Source organism: Osmerus eperlanus, chromosome 27 (genome assembly GCF_963692335.1).
Source record: "Osmerus eperlanus chromosome 27, fOsmEpe2.1, whole genome shotgun sequence".
NCBI classification, from domain to species: Eukaryota; Metazoa; Chordata; class Actinopteri; order Osmeriformes; family Osmeridae; genus Osmerus; species Osmerus eperlanus.
This window is the reverse complement of record NC_085044.1, coordinates 2,472,486-2,493,154: the sequence shown is the minus strand read 5'-3', so window position 1 is coordinate 2,493,154 and position 20,669 is coordinate 2,472,486. Positions and strand designations below refer to the sequence as shown.

Sequence of the window (20,669 nt, the reverse complement as noted above, 5' to 3'; positions counted from 1 at the left end):
GCTATCTCTCTGTACCGTTTGTCAGGTAAATCAACAAAATGGGAAAGGTTGTTTTTTTTCTCCCCCCCCCTCTATCCATGCCGTTCCACGTGTGTTATGTACAAAGTCGCAAATCTAACTCTCTCTCTCTCCTCTCCCTGTGTCTCTCTCTGTGTCTCTCTCTCTAACTCTGTCTCTCCTATCCCTGTGGACGTTTCTGCTGACTGAGGGAAAAACACAGGAGTGAGCTGTGAGACTCCACGCTGCAGCTCAGAGATACAGACACAGAGAGAGAGAGAGAGAGAGAGAGAGAGAGAGAGAGAGAGAGAGAGAGAGAGAGAGAGAGAGAGAGAGAGAGAGAGAGAGAGAGAGAGACAGAGGTAGGGGGAAAGAGAGAGAGCGAGGTAGGGGAGAGAGACAGCGAGAGAGACAGAGAGAGAGAGAGAGAGAGACACACAGAGAGAGAGACACAGAGATGGAGAGAGAGAGAGACACACACAGAGATGGAGAGAGAGAGAGAGAAGGGCGGTAGAGAGGAAGAGGATAAAAAAAAAAGTGCCACCCTAACACATTAAACAGCCTCACTCGGAGGTTAATAGACAATGACACCATTTTGGTTCTGGCCAGGAAGTCGAGCTTCGACCCACCTGCCATAAACAAACACAACAAGGAGGCCCACTGCCCTTTATATGACAGGCCTCGCTTAGCTCACGTTCGCCCGCCAACAACACACACACACACACGCGCAGACCCACACACACGAACAAAGACACACATTACATTTACATTTAGTCATTTAGCAGACGCTCTTATCCAGAGCGACTTACAGTAAGTACAGGGACATTCCCCCAGAGGCAAGTAGGGTGAAGTGCCTTGCCCAAGGACACAACGTCAGTTGGCATGACCGGGAATCGAACTGGCAACCTTCGGATTACTAGTCAGACTCCCTCACCGCTCAGCCATCTGACTACACACACGCACACACAGCTCCAGGTCTACAGTATATGGCTTCTATAGCCTGGAGGGCGTGGCCACTGTGAGCAGGTGAGGACTGCAGGCATTCTCGCAGTGACGACAAACGCTCTGGATAAGAGCGTCTGCTAAATGACTAAATGTAAAATGTTAACTGGTATAGGCGCGATGCCGCCAAAGCAGAGCCACCAAAACGTCAGGTTTCGTTCAACTAACTGAGGAAGGAAAGGGCGGTGGTGGTGGCTTCCAATCGACCTTCCTCACAGGACACCACCACACCGGAAGCTCTCCGAGTCCCAGAGTCGATGCTTGGATTCGGGTCAGGGCGTCATCTGTCCCTACCTGGCTGGAAGAGAGAACCAGAGATCCAGACCAGGAGGAGGGAGCCGATTCAGGTCCACACCCCCGTCTGGGGCGCCTCACGTCAACCCCCCAGGAGCAGCGATGCCCGGAGGACTCCCCCACCCCCATCCAGAGAGACCCTCCTCGCTCCCCTCTCACCCCGCTAGCGAGCTGCCTCTCCTGGGCAGAGAAGCGGGGAGCAGTGGGGCTGGCGTGGAGCCCAGACAGGGAGAGCTCTTCTGTTTGAGAATGAGCACTTTTCCGACGCTGGGGGTCAAGCGTTGTGCGACCTTTCAGGTCCGTTATGAAAACCGCCGCGGCTAGCGTAGGAAGGAATAAGACGGATTCCGTGACCCAGTGCGATTCCTCCTCCCCCTCCTCCTCCCCCTTCCTTCTCCTCCCCCCTCCTTTTGCTCTCTCAAGTCGGGGGCAATTTCTTCATTTTTATTTTATAAAAAAACATCGTCTTCCCCCCCCCCCCTCTCACCCAGACACAGATGGAAAATTGCGGGCGCTTCGCTGAGTGCGTTTGCACTAATGAGGGCGGTTTTGCTCTCGAAGGTGGGAGCAGCGCAGAGTCCGGGAGTGCTGGGGGACGGAGCGCTAATTAGCGTACTGGCTGACACATGATGCAGTTGGAGCTTGGCTATTAGCCGTCTCCACGTGGAGGAGGGTGGGGGTGGAGGGGCCAGGTTGGGGAGGGGGGGGTGTGTGTGGGGGGTGGGGTCAGGGCGGTGGTTGGCTGAATTCATGCAAGTGGGGAACACATCGAGGACGGTAGACTAATGGATCACCCTCCCTCTCTCCCCCCTTTAACTCTATCTCTTACTCCCCCCATCCCCCCCACCCTCCCTCCCTCTCTCTCCCTCTTTCCCTTTCTCACGGTAGACTAATGAATCACCCTCTCCCTCTCCCCCCTTTACCTCTATCTCTTACTCCCTCCATCCCCCCCACCCTCTCTCTCTCTCTTTCTTTACGGTAGAATAATGAATCGGGCCTCTGTGTCTCCCCCTGTGTCTCCCCCTGTGTCTCCCCCTGTGTCTCCCCCTGTGTCTCCCCCTGTGTCTCCCCCCTCCCCTGTGGGGGACTGGGGATGAAGGCGGAGCACAAGTACAGCGATCCGTCATCACCACGGGCCAGGAGTTCTCTGTTGCACGGCTACGCCCCTGGTTAGCAGGAAGGGGCGGGGCTTCCTGCAGCGGGACGAGTCCTCGCGTCTCCGAGAGAGGGGGACGAAGAGGAGGAGGGATGAAGAGAGCGAAGGAGGGAGAGGTGGACAGACATGGAGAGGAAGAGAGAGAGGGAGATGGGGGATGGAGAGGTAGAGAGAGAGGGAGAAGGAGAGGAAGAGAGAGGGATAAGGGGGATGGAGAGGTAGAGAGAGAGGGAGATGGAGAGGTAGAGAGAGAGGGAGATGTCAAGAGAGAGGGAGATGGAGAGGTAGAGAGAGCGGGAGAAGGGGGATGAAGAGTTAGAGAGAGATGGAGGGGTAGAGAAAGAAGGAGAAGAGGGAGAGTACAAGGCAGAAACGGAGAGGGAGAGGATGAGAGTCGGAGAGAATAAATTGAGAGTCGGAGAGAATAAATTGTTTCTAAAAACCCTTTTATTGGCCAGTCAAATCTGAGACAAAGAGATCAAAAGCGATAGAAAGAAAGAGATGGGGATCCATAAAGGGCATGTAAAGCAGGACTTGGGGGAACATTACTTGTTATATAAATGTGTCCCTTCTAAGCATGCTGCAGTTTGAGGCCTTGCGGTTCCACTGTCTGGCAAGAGACAGCGCCCACCGAAGAGTTTGATGTCGCACTTAAGATATGTTGTTTCTGCTGCGTCGGACCATGTTATGTTGTGGTTAATATTGTTTCAGTATGGCTATTCTTATTGTACGCCACAGCTTAGAATCAGTTCGCTTGTACCATGTCTGGGTAATACAGACCATTCCTTGACTCGAACCACAGAAATACCATCGCAAACTATACCCTTGTGATGCCTGCATTTCTGCCATACTCTCTACGTGCTCCATTTATACAATCGCATAGGGTGAAAGCGTCTGCTAAATGAATAAAATATCCATGTAATGTAGATAATGAGTAGGAAAGCGAGGGCGATATTTGAAGAGGGCGAGAGAGAGAGAGAGAGTCTGGCTCAGACCTGACTGCTGGTCTCACCCTTCTTCCAGCCTCTCCTCCGAGTCCTTAAACTAACACGGTGCGGTGTTTACTGAACGCCGTTAGCACAGAGAGAACCGGAAGGTGGGGGGGGGGGGGGGGGGAGCCTCAGAAAGCCGCGGTCATCTCACACACTAGCAGTTAGAGTCACTCAACCATCTCTGACTGTGGCCTCCCCAAAGTGTTTAATTAAATCTGGTGAGAATCTAACCACAAGGCTTTTATGTTTGACTCCTTCTCCTCCTCCTCCTCTCTCACTCTCTCATGAGCTCTTGAGCGTTTTTTGGTATACACTTCATCTGCTAAAGAAATAGAAGGACGTGATATGAATTTGTGTGTTGGTCACTGACTGTTGACCTGACTGGTTGTGGATGCGAGGCCGGCTGGTGCTCGTGCAAACTGCTGGCGGCGGCAAAGCTCTCCGTCTTTTCATCCTTCCATCCATCCCTTCCTCTCGTCCTCCTCTCATGATCTCTATTCCTCCTGTCCATTTTGGTACCCCCCTCCCTCCCTCCAGATCACCATCCCTTCCTCTCTCCCTCTCTCTCTCTCTCCCTCCCTCCAGATCACCATCCCTTCCTCTCTCCCTCTCTCTCTCTCCCTCCCTCCAGATCACCATCCCTTCCTCTCTCCCCCCTCTCTCCCTCTCTCTCCCTCCAGATCACCATCCCTCCTCCCGCCTCTCCTTTTTCATCCTTCCCCTTCGCCTCCTCTCCCTCTCGATGTGTGTGTGTGTATGTATGTGTGTGCGTGTGAGTGTGTGTGAGTGTGTGTGCGGCTCACCACCTGGCCCCCGCCACAGCACCAGAGCAGCAGGTCAAGAACGAGGGTCAAAAAGAGGTTCCAATTAACCAAACAGGAGGAGCGGCCTGGTGTGCTTCCACAGCCTGGTCGACACCCAGCCTCCTCCACAACGTCCCCCAGCTTAAGTGTTCCTGTACCTGTACTCTGTGTGAGCTTCTCGTGTTGACCGCCGTGGCGATGTGTGTCTCAGGACCGGTCAGGCGTATATATATTTCATCGCTAAAAGCTTTAAAGTCACAAGTTTGTTCTTGAATGGGTCTGAGTGGGTGAATATTTCATCATCACCCAGGTTGAGTGGCATTCTGAGGGACAGAGTGTGATGTGACTGCTCGTCATAATGAGCATCTAAAAATGCAAAATGCATGGTGCCCAGACACACACACACGCACACAAACATACACACAAAAATGTCCACTTCAGCTCCTTATTCATATTCATGGCGTTCCGACTCCGAGAGAAGTTGGCGTGAATATTTCATCCGGATCTTTCCTTGATATGTCACACACTGCTCAGGAGCTGCTTGGCGATTAAAACAGACATAAATCTACAAGCAGCCATCTGCTGTATGTGTGTGTGTGTGTATATATGTGTGTGTGTGTGTGTGTGTCTCCAGAAGACTCTTAACACCCAAAGAGCCTGTCTTGTCCTTGAGTGCACCTGCAAGTGCAGGGCCGTAAAGCACACAGCACCTCTGGGTCCTACATAGAGGCTGGGAAGGTAGAGGCTGGGGCAGGTAGAGGCTGGGGCAGGTAGAGGCTGGGGCAGGTAGGGGCTGGGAAAGGTAGAGGCTGGGGCAGGTAGAGGCTGGGGCAGGTAGAGGCTGGGGAAGGTAGAGGCTGGGAAAGTAGAGGCTAGGGAAGGTAGAGGCTGGGGAAGGTAGAGGCCATGGCAGGTAGAGGCTGGGGAAGGTAGAGGCTGGGAAAGTAGAGGCTGGGGAAGGTAGAGGCCATGGCAGGTAGAGGCTGGGGAAAGTAGAGGCTGGGGAAGGTAGAGGCTGGGGAAGGTAGAGGCTGGGGCAGGTAGAGGCCGGGGCAGGTAGAGGCCGGGGAACGTGGGAAGGAGAAAAGACAAGCGGGCTACACAGGCACAGGGCTCTCTCTCTCTATATATATATATAACCCAGAGCACCTGACCGACCTGGGACGGCCTGGAGCCACTCCTGAATGACCCGCTCTTATATTTGACCCGCTCTTATATTTGTTCATTTCTCATGTAGTGTGAGCAAACATCCTCGGCCCTCATGTTTTATTCAGAGCGGCGTGGAGGGGGCGGGCATCTCTCCTCCGTCACCCCAGACTGACTCATCAACACCATGTGAACGGTGAACAGACAAACAAAACTGTGGGGGGGGGTTTGGGGGGGCTGACTCTCTCTCCCTCGCTCTCTCCTCTCTTTATCGCTTTACTTATCTCCCTCTCTCTCCTCTCCCCTCTCTCAATCTCTTCTCTTTCTACCACTCGCTGTTCTTTTCTTTCCTTCTCTCCCTCCGGAACCCCCCTCCCTCCGTCCGTCTCGCCACTTCTCCCTCTCTCTGTCTGCCTTTTCCTCTTCCTTTGTGACTCACTGGGGTCTACACTGGAGAGGCAGAACTCAAAGAATAAAAAAAACATGCAAATGAATGTCAACGTGGGTGTGATAGAGGGCGGTGTGTATCTAGACTAGGGACGTTTTGCCAGCTCCTCCAAGCGTCTGATGACAGAGCAGTACGAGGCAGCTGACTACCAAGACCACTGTGAGGTTGAATAAACGACAACCCGACACACCCTCAGAGTGAAAGTCAGGAACCACAGGGGGTCGGAGGGGACAAAATACACGCAGAGAAGGAAGGGAGGGGGGGCGGGGGGTGATGAGGACCCCCCTCTCCCCTCCCCCTCTCCTCTCCCCTCCTCCACCCCCCTCCCCTGCTCCTCCACCCCGCTCTGCCTTGAGTTAGCTAAGTGGACCGACGCTGTAGCAGATCGACCACTGTGAGGGAAAACAAACTGGTAGAATTCAAATGCTGCTTCTGACAATTACCAGCCCTGCATTCCAAGCCCCCTGTGGAGAAAACCCCCTATTATTCGTGCACACTGTTAAGGTAAATGGAATAATCAATGTTCTCGGAGTGCTGGCAGCCATGGAGGGATCTTGACAACAACAACTAGTCAGTCAGGAAGGTGCCAGGAGTTCATCAGGACTTACAAGAGTGTTCATGAACTTCATGTACCGATAGCTACTGTGACTTAGCATACCGTACATATCAACAAATTTAGCTAACCCTCCAGTTTGCCCAAATTGGCCAACTACATAATGGCTTACTTGGCTGTCTGTAACTCTGCATTCCTTCCCACCCTGTAGATTGCCTCAGAGATTAACGTTATTCCACAAGGCCTCGACATTACTTCACAGTAAACTAGGAGTGGTGAATTCCTTAAAAAAACAGGAACATCCTTTAACCCCCTCCTCCCCCCCCCCTCCTCTCCCCCCCCCCGTCCCCCCTCCACCGTCTTTCGCTTAGAGAACACAACAGCGCACACCGTATCAAACTAGTGACGTGCAAGAAGGGATCTTAACGTAAAACGTCTTTCCTCTGCGTCGGAGCGCTCCAACCACTGAGCTGTGCTGTGCCCTCCCCTCCCTCCCCCCTCCCCTCCCCTCCCTCCCCCCCCCCTCCCCTCCCTCCCCCCCTCCAAGAAGACACACCCACTTACTATGGTGAAGTTCATGACCTTGAGGATCCAGATGGTTAAGGCCAGGTTGACCAGGATGAGGATCATCAACAGCAGGACGAAGAAGTAGAGGCAGCGCTTCCTCCAGCCGTAGATGCCCACCTTGTACACGTGAGGTTTCTCTGAGCTCTGGACATTGTTCCTATGAGTGCACTGTTCTTGGGTCATCTGCAGGCGGAGAGGAGAGAGGAAGGATGGAAGAGAAGGGTGGAGAAGAGGGGGGGAAGAGAGGAGAGGAGGAGGAGAGGACAGGAGGGAGGAGGAGAGGGGGAGGGGAGGAGAGAGTCACAGGTTAGCACGCCTCGTGTAACACAGCCCACATGGCCACCAGGTTCACTGTGTTCATGTTCGGCATCCAACGACTTTCCATTCGGCCGCACATCCCTGTCTGAGCGTGTGTCTGCTAACAGCAGACAGCAACAGCACACCAACACACAAGGCCAACTGCTGCACAGCCAAAGCACCAGCTAGATCTTCCAGTGTGGCATTTTAGCACTGATCAAATCCCCCCCCCCCCCCACCACCACCACTGCAGAACCCACACTGGCCCCAGAAAGAGAGAGGATCGTGGCTCTACTGTAGTATCAATACTCGATCGTTCAGTTGCGGCACAATGAAAGACAGTTTAGTTAGGAATCAAATTGATTGATAGTCCAATAAGTGTTCTATATCTCCATTACTCTGGCTCTGCCCCATTGATGTGCTGAGTGTGTCCATTAATGATGATTCTAATTGTCCGCCTGTTAAAGAGGAGAAGGCATTGTTCACTTCAACCGTCATAATAATGGCCTAATAACTCCGTGCAAAATACAATTTACTGTCTACAGTGCTGGCCTGGGCGCCAGATCCAATCAGGTTTGAAAACCGCACACATTCACAGCTAACTGAAACAAATGACAGTCGACAGGCCTGTGAAAACGCCAGAACGCCAGTCAGCAAAATGGAGATAGCCACTGTACACCTCGGCATCAGGTTAGGTATATCATCACAGGCTTTGCAATGTAAATGCTAGGAGGTTTTGGTGATGATGCAGGCGATGATTAACATGACAATGAAAAAGTGGGTCTTCCATCCTATTTCGGTTGTTTCTTTTCTACTCAATTCTACTTGGCGGTGTTCCGATCCATTCTACTTTGCTCTACTCTATTCTGTTATAATCTACTCTGTAAACACAGAGCACCTGAATCTCCAGTATTTTTTCCCCCTCACAGGTATCAGACAGTCCGTGCACGGAGACCAAAATATATTTCTCTACACTGCACTGGCAGAAGAACAGCCCTTTTTTCTTCTTTTTTTTTACTCCGAGTTCAATAGAAAAATAATGGTGCTTGGTTACAGCATAAATAATGGTGTTTTACACTCATGAAGGGAGAGAAGTACAGAAAGGAAAACTGAACAGGCAGAAAATGAAATAAACGGAAAATTGGAGGCAAATCAAAACTCTGCCCTTTGGAGTGTTTCTGCTTCGCTAACATCCAATGTAGTCCTCTCGCTCGGGGCATGAAGGAAGGACCGGCACAACTCACAAACACAGCGAGTGTGTTCCTGATTAGAGCCAATCCAAGCGTTGCTGAATGTTATTGGTTCTTTTTTTCCGCCAAATCGCTGGGCTCCTCTCCATTAGTTTATTTTTTTTATAGACAACATGTGGTTTGGTTCCGCAAACCTGGCAACTTCTATAAACCTGGCAACTTCATACCTCCCGTTCTGACTCCACTCAACAGCCCGTGGTCAACGCCGCAGAATGTGAAAGCAGATAAATGCTCAACAGCAGAGGGATACTGGCCGACGGCTAACTGTTTATAGTCGTGTCCTGGCTTGAAGAAAATACACTTGAGGAAAGATGGGTTGTAAAAGTTAGAATTGAAATATTTATTTTTGCTGGGCACCAGCCGGTAATGAGGCCAGTCAATGTGGAACTACTCTAACGCTACGTCATTAGACAGGCTTACTTTCAATGGGCAGCATGTGTTCTTTTAAAGAATATATAGCCTACAGTTACGGTATTAACGCCACGCTGACCAATAAGCTACAGCGTTTATAATATTTAGCCTACAACAGGCTATGTATTCGGCCCTCGGGTTTCTAATCTTAATATTCCCAGTCCATGGCTGCAGCGCTACCTTTTGTAGGTCGTGAAATTACTGCTGGAACGCTTTGCATTGTCGTTTTCCCACAAGGTTTGACTACGTCGTGTTAACCCTCGTGCTTCCTTCGGGTCACATGACCCAAAGGTTCATAACGAACCATCGTTGTGTTTACCCAATTTTACCCAATACAAAAACAAATACAAATAATTTTCTTTTAACCATTCCAATGTGGGGGGTCTGAGACAGCCCGACAGTTAAAAGAAAATGCTTCACTTTGTTTTTGTATGAGGTAAATTTGTCGCAATACGACGGTGGGTCACAATGACTGATGGGTCAGAATGACCCGAAGATAACACAAGGGTTAACGAACACATGGTTAACGAATTCGGATGAAGACGCAAAGGTCATGAAATCATATTTGGAAAATGAACGTGTTTCGCATCAGCTCAGAATATCGAACAAAGCACCCCCAGTGATTCATAAGCCGCTGCATCCGTGTGGCTATGAAAAACAAAAAAACAACTGAATTCATTAGTTAATGCTTGGTTAAAAGCGTGAAGTCAGACTGAGAACCGACATGACTGTCTAGAGGGCAAGATGAATACTTTAACAGCTGAATACGTTTGCTTGTTTTGTTTCGGCTGGTGCAAGGAAAACTGGCATTGTCTAGTAAAACCCCCATGATTCGTTCACTGGCGTCTCTATAAAGCTGATTACTAGGCGAACGCCCGCGTCCATATTCCTCTCGGAATGTTTGTTTGCCGCGGAGTTGCTTCGCAGGCAGCATGAGATAAATTATAGGCCTTCTTCCTGTGAACTTTTCTTTGTGTACCTCAGAGACGTAGACATACAGAGAGAGAGAGACAGGCAGAACAACAGACAGAACGTTTCAAATGCTAATGATCATTAAATCCTGTCTGAGTTCTGTGGGTCATCCCAACGTCGGTCAGAATGGCCTCCTCCCTCACCTCTGACTCACACAAGCCACCGCAACCTTTCATAAATACCACTTTAGCCCAGCTACGCCACCCAAAAAGCTAGCAATTTGATGGCGCGGCTGAACGGCGTTTATACTGAGGAGTGAGTTTAACCAGTTCAACTTGGTTATACACACAAACACACACACACACTCTGCAGGGTGATATATAAAGCTGAACCCTCTACGTAGCCCTTCCCGACTCGACCATTGGAGCTCTGGAGTGTTCCAGAGAAGTGACTGAGGGCTGATAAAGACATGCAGGCCTCAGACAACCAGGTCTATAAATACAACTTCTTAGTGGAAGAGGGAGGTCGAAGGAAGAGAAAGAGGGAGAGGGGAGAGAGACAGAGAGAGAGGGAGGGAGAGAGAGGAGGGAGAGAGATAAAGAGAGGAGCAGCTAAACTCCAGCCCAGTGACGGGCCACGAGGAGTCTAGTGTCATACTCCCCTGCTTTCTCCCCTCTGCTGCCTGCCTGCCTATCCCCCCCCAGGGACAGTAGACAGTGATGGTAAATTGCCTGTCTCCCCAGACTACCAGACTAGAGTCTTTCCCCTCTCTCTTTCCATATCCCTTGCCCTCGTTCTCCCTCACTATCGCGGCCGCGAAAGGCTAACACCTTAATCATCAGATTGTCATAAGCGCTTGGGTGAGTAACAGGGCCAAGGAGCCGGAGAGGGAGAACAGGGAAAAGGAGAATCCCAGTGTTATCCCACAGGAGGAGTCCCTGTTCTGTCCGGGCAGAACAGGGACTCGCAGTCAGTGGAGTCTAGTAGACCTAGAGATATTGTGATACGTACTGTACTGTGCAGTACAGTAAAAAAAATAAATACTCAAGATTCTTTGAGGGGTTCCTTGTCTTCCTTGAGGGTTTAGGTTCTCTGCGACATAGGATGTATGTAGGGGGGTTGTAGAGCGGTTAGGGAGTCAGGCTATTAATCAGAAGGTTGTTGGTTCGAATCTGGCTGTGCCAAACGACGACGTGTCCTTGGGCAAGGCACTTCACCCTACTTGCCTCGGGGGGAATGTCCCTGTACTTACTGTAAGTCGCTCTGGATAAGAGCGTCTGCTAAATGACTAAATGTAAATGTATAGGGAGGGCTATGCAAAGAAACCTGACCTCTAGGCCAAACCTAGCCTCAGTCCCAACTCGTAATCTGACCCTGCCCTAACCTTGAACCCTGTTTCCAACCCAAACCGTAACAGTCCCAAAGCAGCACGTGATGACATCGCTCGCAGTAAGTGAGTAAGTAAGTGCCTCTGCGTCGGCATGGTGATCGCCAGGAGATCTCGAGAATACAGACCATCTGCCACAGAACGTTCTGCCGTGCCTCCGCCGAACAGCAGCAGCGGCGAGGGCCTTGTACACAGCTGGAGACGCTCCAGGCGATGGGACTGTCGGAACGCCACGCGCGGCCAGATGGCACCGCGACGTAGCTCACCGACGTTAGCGGCGCCAGGAAGGTCCCCCCCAAAAAAATCTCTCCGTGTTTGTGACGGTGGTGCGTTGGCGAGTTGTGACGATCTTCCCCGCGGCGATCACTAGGGCTACGGCGTCTTTGAAGCGAAGCGTTCACGTTCGTTCTTAACGAGACAATGTTTACATCAAATAGCTGTATTTACCATGTCAATTATTTGGCTAATGTCCTTCGGTAAGCAGATCGTTAATTGCAAGGAGAATGTAATGCCATAGATAAAAAACTGTTTCATTTTACAGTTATAAAGGACGGAAAGAATAATCTTTTCGTTTGACCGCTTTCATGTAGTCTTTCAGACAAAACCCAATTAATGGTCTCTCTCCGGAGATCGCAACCCGATTATTAATGACTATGCCACTGTTTTGTTCTTTCCTGCCTGCCTTGTGTTTTACATATTTAATTGATCCTCTTGTTTCAAATGAAGTCGAAACTAAAGAACTCGTGCTGAAGCGTTTGTCAGGCCTACCCCTTTCTTCTTTGTGTGTTGTAAAGTAGCCGACTACTTGGTAATCTCACGGTTTAAAAGTTGATCCACAGTGCGGCGTGACTGCAAGTCTTTCATGACCCGTCTTCAGTCTGGTGGGAAACTGAGATGATGGAGCGTTCAAGGCCGAATGTCTGTTCATACATCAGGGTTACTGGAAGTCACAAATTAGTTCTGATCTTTTAAATAGGTTTTGTGTGTAGAGTTTAGAGAGAGCTTGGATGTGTGTGTGTGTGTGTGTGTGTGTAGAGAGAGCTCGGATGTGTGTGTGTGTGTGTGTGTGTGTAGAGAGAGCTCGGATGTGCGCGTTTCCCAACCCTACCAGAAAGAGCGTCAGTATTGACTTGGTGCGGCGCCAGCAGAGCAGAGGAAAAACAAAAGATTCCATGTGACTTCACAACTAGCAGAAGAAGAAGACTCCATGTGACTTCACAACTAGCAGAAGAAGAAGAGTCATTAGAAAGGGACACCGAAGAGCCTGTTCTGAAGGAGCACCACAAAGAACAAGTTCACACTGTAGCGAACAGCCAGGGAGCGGAGCAAGACAGGGACGTCTGGAGAGAATGTCATCCATACGTTGGTATTAATGTGGGAATCAAAAAGAACAGGGGTATCGTTTGTTAAGAGGTCATGCCGGACAGGACGAGTCTCCTCTTCCACATCGTTGAGTTTTACTGCCGGCCTCCAATTATTCTTATTTTTACAGCGAGTTGGGGAGCTGGGACGAGACCCTAATGATCTGCTGCCTGACCAGAAACAACTGGACAGGCAGAGAGAGAGAGAAACAGGGAGAGAGAGAAACAGGGGGGAGAGAGAGAGAGAAAAACAGGGAGAGAAAGAGAGAGAGAGAAAAACAGGGAGAGAAAGAGAGAGAGAGAAAAACAGGGAGAGAAAGAGAGAAACATTGAGAGAAAGAGAGAGAGAAACAGGGAGAGAAAGAGAGAGAGAAAAACAGGGAGAGAGAGAAACAGAGAGAGAGAAGGATAAACTGAAAGGGAGAGAGGGAGGAAAAGAGAGAAGGGGAGAGAGACAAAAGGAGAGAGAGAGAGGGAGTCTGTAAGCAGAATGATAAAACGGGGCATAAGCTGTTCACGAAGAAGTTAGAACAAAGGGAACCGAAAATAACAATTTTTTTTCTCTCTTCCCACAATGCTCTCTTTCTGCAGCATCACAAGTAAGGCTACTGTATTCTGGTTTGGACCCACAGCTGCAGTTCTGGGGACTGAAGGAAGACGGCGTTTTTAGAATAATGACACTGCGTCACCCAGACCTAGGAAGAACAAGGGCATTGTGTTCCAGTCAGCAAGCCTAATCCTCACATCAACGCTCTCTCTCGCTCACTTATTCTGTCTTTCTTCTCTCTCCCCCCCCTCTCTCTCCAGATCTGTCATTTCAGCTTTCTTGTTCTCCCTCTTTCTCCCTTTTCTCTCTGTTCCTTGGTCCTCCTCGCTATCTCACTTTCTCACACTCCTTCCCTCCTCCCCTCCCCCCCTGCCTCCCTCCTTCCTCCCCTCCCTCCCTCCCTCCGGCCCTCTTTTGAAGCATACACCGCAGCACCAGTGTGACTTGTCACAGCTCCATGTGAAGAGGCTGGGAGGCCAATCCCAACAGACACCTCACAGCTGTCTGCTCTCAGCACTATACTGGGAGAGGCATGCATGCCTCTAACCACCCTAATCAGCTCCAACTACACCCATGACACACTCTCCCTCCCACACACACACACACACCCGAAAGCCACAAAGCCCCTGCCCCAGGGTCCCTTCCCCAGCCCCCCCCATGCTTCCAGTCAGCAGCCTAGCCTGCTAGTCGTCTGACAGCACAGACGTAAGGAGCCAGTCCAAAGAGAGAGCGTTGTTACTTATTTATAGTTCCCCCGTTTCCCAGAGGGCCCGGGGTAATTGAAACCAAATGTGAGCCAGAACTGATATGGGAGAGTGGGCTTGAGACTCTGTACCACACGCCGCTGACACGCGCTGAACGAACACCCTTGAAAAGCACTACATTCCACCCCCCCAACCCCCCCCCCCCCGACCGAAAATAAAGAAATACACAAAAAAAGTTATTGGCTCACCGCCGTCCTAACTTTTCTCCTCCTGGCGAAAAGGAAACAGCAAATTAATTTCCCGCCTGAATCCAGGGGTCGGTATTTGAACTGCGCTTCTGAGAAATATTTTTGAAGCACCAGGGAGAACACACACACACACACACCAACATGCACACAAGGCAAAACTAAAACAGAGCCACTACTCTCGAGCTCTAGACGCGGAGAAGAATACAGCAAGGTTTGATTCCGCTCGCGGTTCCCTTCTAAATATAGCTCAGCCCACCTCCCGCCCTTTCCTCTCCAACTCGTATAATGAGTTGGAGCTCTCAGCGTCCCTCCGCACAAACAAAGCCAAGAAGCCGCTGAAGAATCCTAACTTACCTCTACCTCTTTTCCGTTTCTTCTTTACCCCCTCGGTTTTTTCTCTTCCTCCCTCCCTCTTTCCCTCCCTCCCTCTCTCTTTCCCTCTCTCTCTCTCTTTCCCTCTCCTCCCCCGATCTTCAGCTCAGGGAGTCAGGGAGTGTCAGATTGAGCCCTTAGGAAGCTGTGAAGGGTTCCTGCTCAAACGGCACCAAGCACAAGCGGCCCCCCCCCCCCCCACCACCACCTCTCGTCAGCTTTTCCAATAACACACTCCCCCCCCCGTCCGTCCGTCCAAGTCCCTTCCCTAACGCGCCCTCTGCAGCTTCCTGGCCTCGCGGCGCTGTGTCCTGCTGGAGTCTGGTTGGAGCGCTGCTGCTGCGCTCCCTGCCGGATTCTGCGCCAGGCGGAGAGGACTGAGTTACAGCCCTGTGGTCGCCTGCCAGATTTAGACCCTGAGACACATGTGGGAAGTTAGACCAGAGGCCCTTGCTGGTTGCGTGTGTGTGTCACTGTGTGTGTGTGTGTTTGTGTGAGAGGGAAAAAAAGGAGAGGGAATGGAAAAAATGTGCTCCCCTCCTCTGCTTATTATGCTGTGGCCTGACAGCACAGCTAGGGAGGCAGGAAAATGACCACAAAGCCTCTCCCTCTCTCCCTCTCTCTCTCTCTGTCTCTCTCTCCCACTCATTCAGTCTCTCTCCCTCTCTCCCTCGCTCCCTGTCTGTCCATCCTCCCACTCCTTACTGTGTCTTTTTCTTAACTTTCCTCTCTCTCTACCCACTCTCTCTCTCCCCTCCACAGTGTGGCCTGTTGGATGAATAATGCTATGGTAATGATCGTCTAACAGCCGGGTCTCTGTCCAGCATCCTAAGCATCCATTCAAGGCAGCCCCTGGACGCCTGGGACTCCGACTCCATGTTGCTGCGCTACAGCGTTGCCGTGTTACAGCGTTGCCGAGCTACCGGTCCGGATGATGATGATGATGATGATTCGCTGATCGATAAAAGGGGTTCCCAAATAGGCCGTCGGACCTTTGCGTACCAGGAAGAAGACGCCAGGGTTATGTCTTTAGTTTGGTTACGAAGATGCACCACTCAAGAATTATTGAGCTGTTTTTACGGTGACATTTCAAGATTCGTGGGGAAATGGTCTCTTAAGGGATGCGAGAGATTGGAAGGGTGCAGTTCTACGGGCGTACATGAATCAAATAAAATAAAATTTATTTGTATAAATTTGATTTGATTTGATTCAGCTCACCATTTCCCCACGAATCTTGACATGAAGGCCTTTTTGACATCACTCGTAAAAAGGGCTATATACAAATAAAATTTGATTTGATTTTGAAATTTGACAGGGATATGAGAGAGAGAGGAAGAGAGAGCGAGAGCGAGAGAGCCTAAACAGGGTGCACGTAGGTGTGTGTGTGTGTATGTAGGTGTGTGTGTGTGTGTAGGTGTGTGTGTGTAGGTGTGTGTGTGTAGGTGTGTGTGTGTAGGTGTGTGTGTGTGTAGGTGTGTGTAGGTGTGTGTATGTGTAGGTGTGTGTAGGTGTGTGTGAGTGTAGGAGTGTGTGTGTGTGTGTAGGTGTGTGTGAGTAGGTGTGTGTGTGTGTAGGTGTGTGTGTGTGTGTGTAGGTGTGTGTGTGTGTAGGTGTGTGTGTGTGTGTAGGTGTGTGTGTGTGTGTGTCTGCAGAGCTGTCGGTCTGTATTTTTACGAGTGTGTTCATTAACGTAGTGTCTCTGCGTGTGTATGTGTGTACATGAAAGCATATACGTTCATGCCTGTGTGTGTGTGTGTGTGTGTGGTCTGTACGAAGGCCAAACAGTATGGGCTTACAGCCGGCTTCATTGTGTTGTTGTGAGTACATCTCTCCTCGGAGACCAATCTCCCCTGTCCGCTGTCTAACTAGCCCCAGCCCGAGTCTCCAGCTCCAGGTCCCGCCCAACCCTGCTTCCCTATTCCATTCTGGGTTTGAAAACAACCAATTAGCATCTGAAACCTGCAACAGGACTTGAGCCGTCCAAATAGAGACAGGCTTGGTGAATATGCATTGTGACACAGATGTCACATGAATAAATACGCCGATTCATTCCGGAGCGCGGTTCTTGATCCTGTTCAGAGGGCTGAGGGCAATAAGCAATACTTACAGTGAGAACTTCACTATTCCTGACATCATTATGAAAGAAGAACGATTTCTCAAGTTAAATTGTTGGATTCTTATTCTCGCAGGCACGCTAATTAAACAGGAAAGGATCATTTGTCTAGTGATGGCTGTGCATTGTTTAAGCATCTTCATATAACAAAGACTTCATTTATCACCACCATCAGACGTGACTGTGTGTCAGAAATGTCAGTTAGAGACAGTTACAGATTCCAAAGAGTTGGCAACTCTTTGGAATGCGTACCATGGGCGTTAACTGTTAAATTAAATTTTTGAAACTACAGATGTTCCATTTATTATGTTTAACAGCTTCGTTGAATTACCTGTAAATAAGTCTGTTAAGGTTATAGGCTTAGGCTGGGTAAATAGTTAGCCAACTCAGTCAGCTCTCAAATAGGCATTTGTCATTTCTGAGGATTAGAACAGTGTAATAATGTGAAGTTTTATAGCTAGTCCTCTCTCTCCTCCCCCCCCCCCCTTCCCCCACCCCCTCAGATGTCTCGGAGGGTAACCATTAAAGCTTGAAAGTCACCCCAGCGGACGGGGATCAGAGTAGGATGACAGGCTGTCATATAGTGGCCATGTTGCACCTGCGGGGCTGTTGCCGGGGTGACTTTGTGTAACCCAAACAATTACTCCGACTCACAGGCTGAATAAATCAATTAGCAGACCATTAGACCCAAAGACAGAACATGAAAGTTAATTTTAGACCCCCTGTTGTGGTGGAGAGAGAACGAGTCTGATTGAACTATGTAGTTGGGAGAGAGGGGGGAGACAGGGAGGAGAGGGGGGGGAGACAGGGAGGAGAGGGGGGGGAGGAATAAGATGGGAGGGAGGCCTTTCAGGGGTTGGAAGCACGCCTAGCATCTCGAGATTTACAAGTTTTCCACGAAACAGGGACAACACACAATAATCGGGCGGAATCCGATTCTCCACAGTGAGACGGTTTTAAGAAGTTTCCGCTGTTTCTTCTCTCTCTCTCTCTCTCTCTTCTTTTTTCTTTCTCTCCTTTTAAAAGGGCCTTTTTCCCCTTTCGAAGGGAGAGCCGGATGAATCACGAGGAATCGATGTAGCTGACACTCATCTATGCAAAGCACCTAGAAGATTCCTGCATCGTCATTCTTCCTTGCTTCCTTTTCCTTCAGAATGGAAGAGACAGTTTGAACACAAACACAAAAACTACCGGGGGAAACTTCACGGAGATGGAAACTTGAGGGTAATCTCTGAAACCCCCAAAAAGTCTGGGTATCTTTCCTCGCTGAGGAAAAGTCGAGAGAAGAAACCCCTCAGAGGAGGCCGAGAGAGGGGACCCAAGCGGAGCACACAAACATCCCCCGCACGAACAGTGACCACCGACCGAAGCGCTGACATGCTGACTCATGGCCAACATCAGCAGCGTCTCACATTCGGAACAGACGGCGCCCAAATCAACCGCGTTTTTTTTTCTCCCTCCCTCCGTCACCGTGGCGCTTGGAGAGCTGTCCTCCGAGCAGAAGTGTCTGGACTCTAAACGGCGTTTCGTTCCCCCCCGCCGCCGGACGCCCCCCCCCCCCCCCCCCCGCGCGCGCCGCTCCCGTCTCCGACACCAGGAAATGAAAACGAAACATGCTGTACACACCAACACACAAACACACACTGGTTTCTGCTGCTGCAGAGGACACTGTTGCTCCTGTGGCAGGAAGGCTACAGGGGCCACGGGGACTTCAGACTGGCAGTGCTGACACTCCCGATCGAGCATGCTCAGTAGTCGTGACCGAAACCGCTCATCACCATCAATGGCGTCACGACAACGCCGCGATGCGATGGAGCTCCCTGTAAGACGACAGACCCCGGGAGCGTTTTCTCTACAGAATCTTGGTCACGTCACGCAACGCAAAGGTGTGCCGTGTTTGTAAAACCCAGACTCCCCCCCGATCCAAACGGGGACGCTCACAAACTCATCCCAGATCAGTTTGGGAGTGCGTCCTTCCGTCGCGATCAGAGCTGAGAGCTGGATGGTTCAGGCTGACCCTGGGCCTGCTGGTGATGAGGTCACAGTAGTGCAGCGTCAGTGCTGGACGCCCCGCGCATACTTTCACCATCCATCCTCCCAGTGAAGGAGTCGGGATAATGGATATAACATCTGTCATTCCAGACAGGCTCACTCTCGCTCCATTTCTCCTCTCCCTCCCTAAGGAAGGCCGAGGAAAGACAGAGAGACAGAGGGGAGAGAGAGAGACAGAGGGGAGAGAGAGACAGAGGGGAGAGAGATAGACAGAGAGAGAGAAAGAAGAGAGAGAGAGAGAGGAGAAAGTAAGCGACATGGTGCCATGCAGAAAGGACGAGAGAGAAAATGAACAACAAGTGAGACAGAGGGAACGAGAGAGGGTGGGACAGACAGACAGGCAGAGAGGAGAGGAGGAAGGAAGGAGGAAAGGAAGGAAGAGAGGAGGAAAGGAAGGAAGGAAGAGAAGCGGAAAGGGGAATAGGAGGGCAGGAGACAGCATGAAAATTGGTGTCAGTCACTGTGTGTTGAAGGCAGCATTCAGCATGCTGTTGTTTAACTGTTCAGTGGCTCAGAAATGAGGGGGGGGGGGGGGGCATATTGGGAAGGATTTGCTTTGAGCTGCCATTGGACAGACCGCGTCCAAGAACCCTGCAAGGTTCATAAAAACAGACACACAGACAAACAGACCTGCCGACAGACAGTCAGACCGACAGACAGGCTTCCAAAAATTGGACATTTTTAAGGGTACTTTCTGACAAACACATTGATGCCACGCGCTGTACAACAATTACTCAGAGAGCGGCTCTCTCCCTGGCACCTGGGGTGGCCACAGAACATGATACGTTTGAAAAGGTGTATCGACCCATTCGGCAAATAGCATCTGCGTGGCACAAAACGGGTTTGGCAGAAGGAGGAAGGGGGATGGCTGACAGGTCGGCTAAAAGCTACCCAGTCCAAACCCCCACTGCAGGCCCGCCTCGGGGCCTTATCCGCCAGAACGACCCGAGGAGAAATCTGAAGCGCACGAATAGTTTGCAAGGCTGAACAGTAAAAAGCAGGTCTTCCTAACCTTGCTCACGGTCGCTGTGAAAGGAGGCAACGAGTGGAATGAAAGGAGAGGGAGAGAGAAGAGGGGGAGAGAGAGAGAACAAGCACCTGGAGCTGAAGGAGACCTGATGGAGGTCTGCCTCTGGTGTTGAGTCTAGAGAGAGAGAGAGAGAGAGAGAGAGAGAGAGACAGAGAGGGTGAGAGAGAGAGAGAGAGAGAGAGAGAGAGAGAGAGAGAGAGAGAGAGAGAGAGAGAGAGAGAGAGAGAGAGAGAGAGAGAGGAGAGAGAGAGAGAGAGAGAGAGAGAGAGAAAAGAGACAAGAGAGAGAGAGGGTGAAGAGAGAGAGAGAGAAAGAGAGAGAGAGAGAGAGAGAGAGAGAGAGAGAGGGTGAGAGAGAGAAAAAAGAGAGAGAGAGAGAGGATGTGAGAGAGAGAGAAAAAGAGACAGAGAGACAGAGAGAGAGAGAGAGTGGGAGAGCAGCAAGGACACTCTGCATGGACAACATAGTGGAGGATGAAGCCCTGCTCCCCGGCAGACAGAGGTGAGGTGGACAGCAGGACAGCAAATGCGTGTTTGTTAAAAGCTTTAGACAAACGAACAAGGGTTCAGCTCAGTCAATGACGGCCAGACATCTCGAGCCGGCGCTCGTTCGCAGGATTTCCTGCCACGGCAACAACCTTCAAAGTTAAAGGTTGGGGGCCGTCAGTGTTTGTCTAAGGGATAGAGAGCTAGGCCGGGGGGGGAGGGGGGGGCTTCCATGTTCCAAGGCTGCATCAGTATTTTGAGAGAGAAAGGGGGAGAGAGAAAGAGATAGAAAGAGGGGAGGAGAGAGAGACAGATAGACAGAGAGGGAGAGACAGAGAAAGACAAAGAGAGGGACAGAGAGAGAGGCTGCATCAGGATTCAGACAGTCGAGGATCAACCCAAATCGCTGGATCAATTCCTCTGCGAAATGTCATTTGTTGGCGGGAAGATATGCTCAGAGCAAACAAACAAGGCTCTTCCACCTGCTGGTGTCTGCCTGGCTCCAGTGTTGGAGAGGAGGAGGGGAGGAGGTAGGATTTGGG

At 50.7% G+C, this 20,669-nt stretch overlaps 2 protein-coding genes across 4 annotated transcripts in view; both read right to left on the bottom strand.

Moving 5' to 3' along the window:
* sgcd (sarcoglycan, delta (dystrophin-associated glycoprotein)) overlaps nucleotides 1–14,517 on the bottom strand; it is a 47,640-nt gene extending 33,123 nt beyond the window's left edge. Inside the window, exons 1-2 of one of the 3 annotated variants that reach the window (XM_062453841.1) lie at nucleotides 14,430–14,517; nucleotides 6,956–7,141 (exon numbers count right to left, since the gene is read on the bottom strand). In XM_062453841.1, the coding sequence (XP_062309825.1) occupies nucleotides 6,956–7,141 (186 nt within the window). In that variant the 5' untranslated portion in view covers nucleotides 14,430–14,517. Of the gene's footprint in view, nucleotides 1–6,955; nucleotides 7,142–14,075; nucleotides 14,205–14,429 lie in introns of those variants that run through there. The other 2 variants (XM_062453842.1, XM_062453843.1) reach the window with 2 other exon arrangements.
* The window catches only part of wwc1 (WW and C2 domain containing 1), a 34,129-nt gene that overhangs the window by 3,466 nt on the left and 9,994 nt on the right, over nucleotides 1–20,669 (bottom strand). The window lies entirely within an intron of this gene.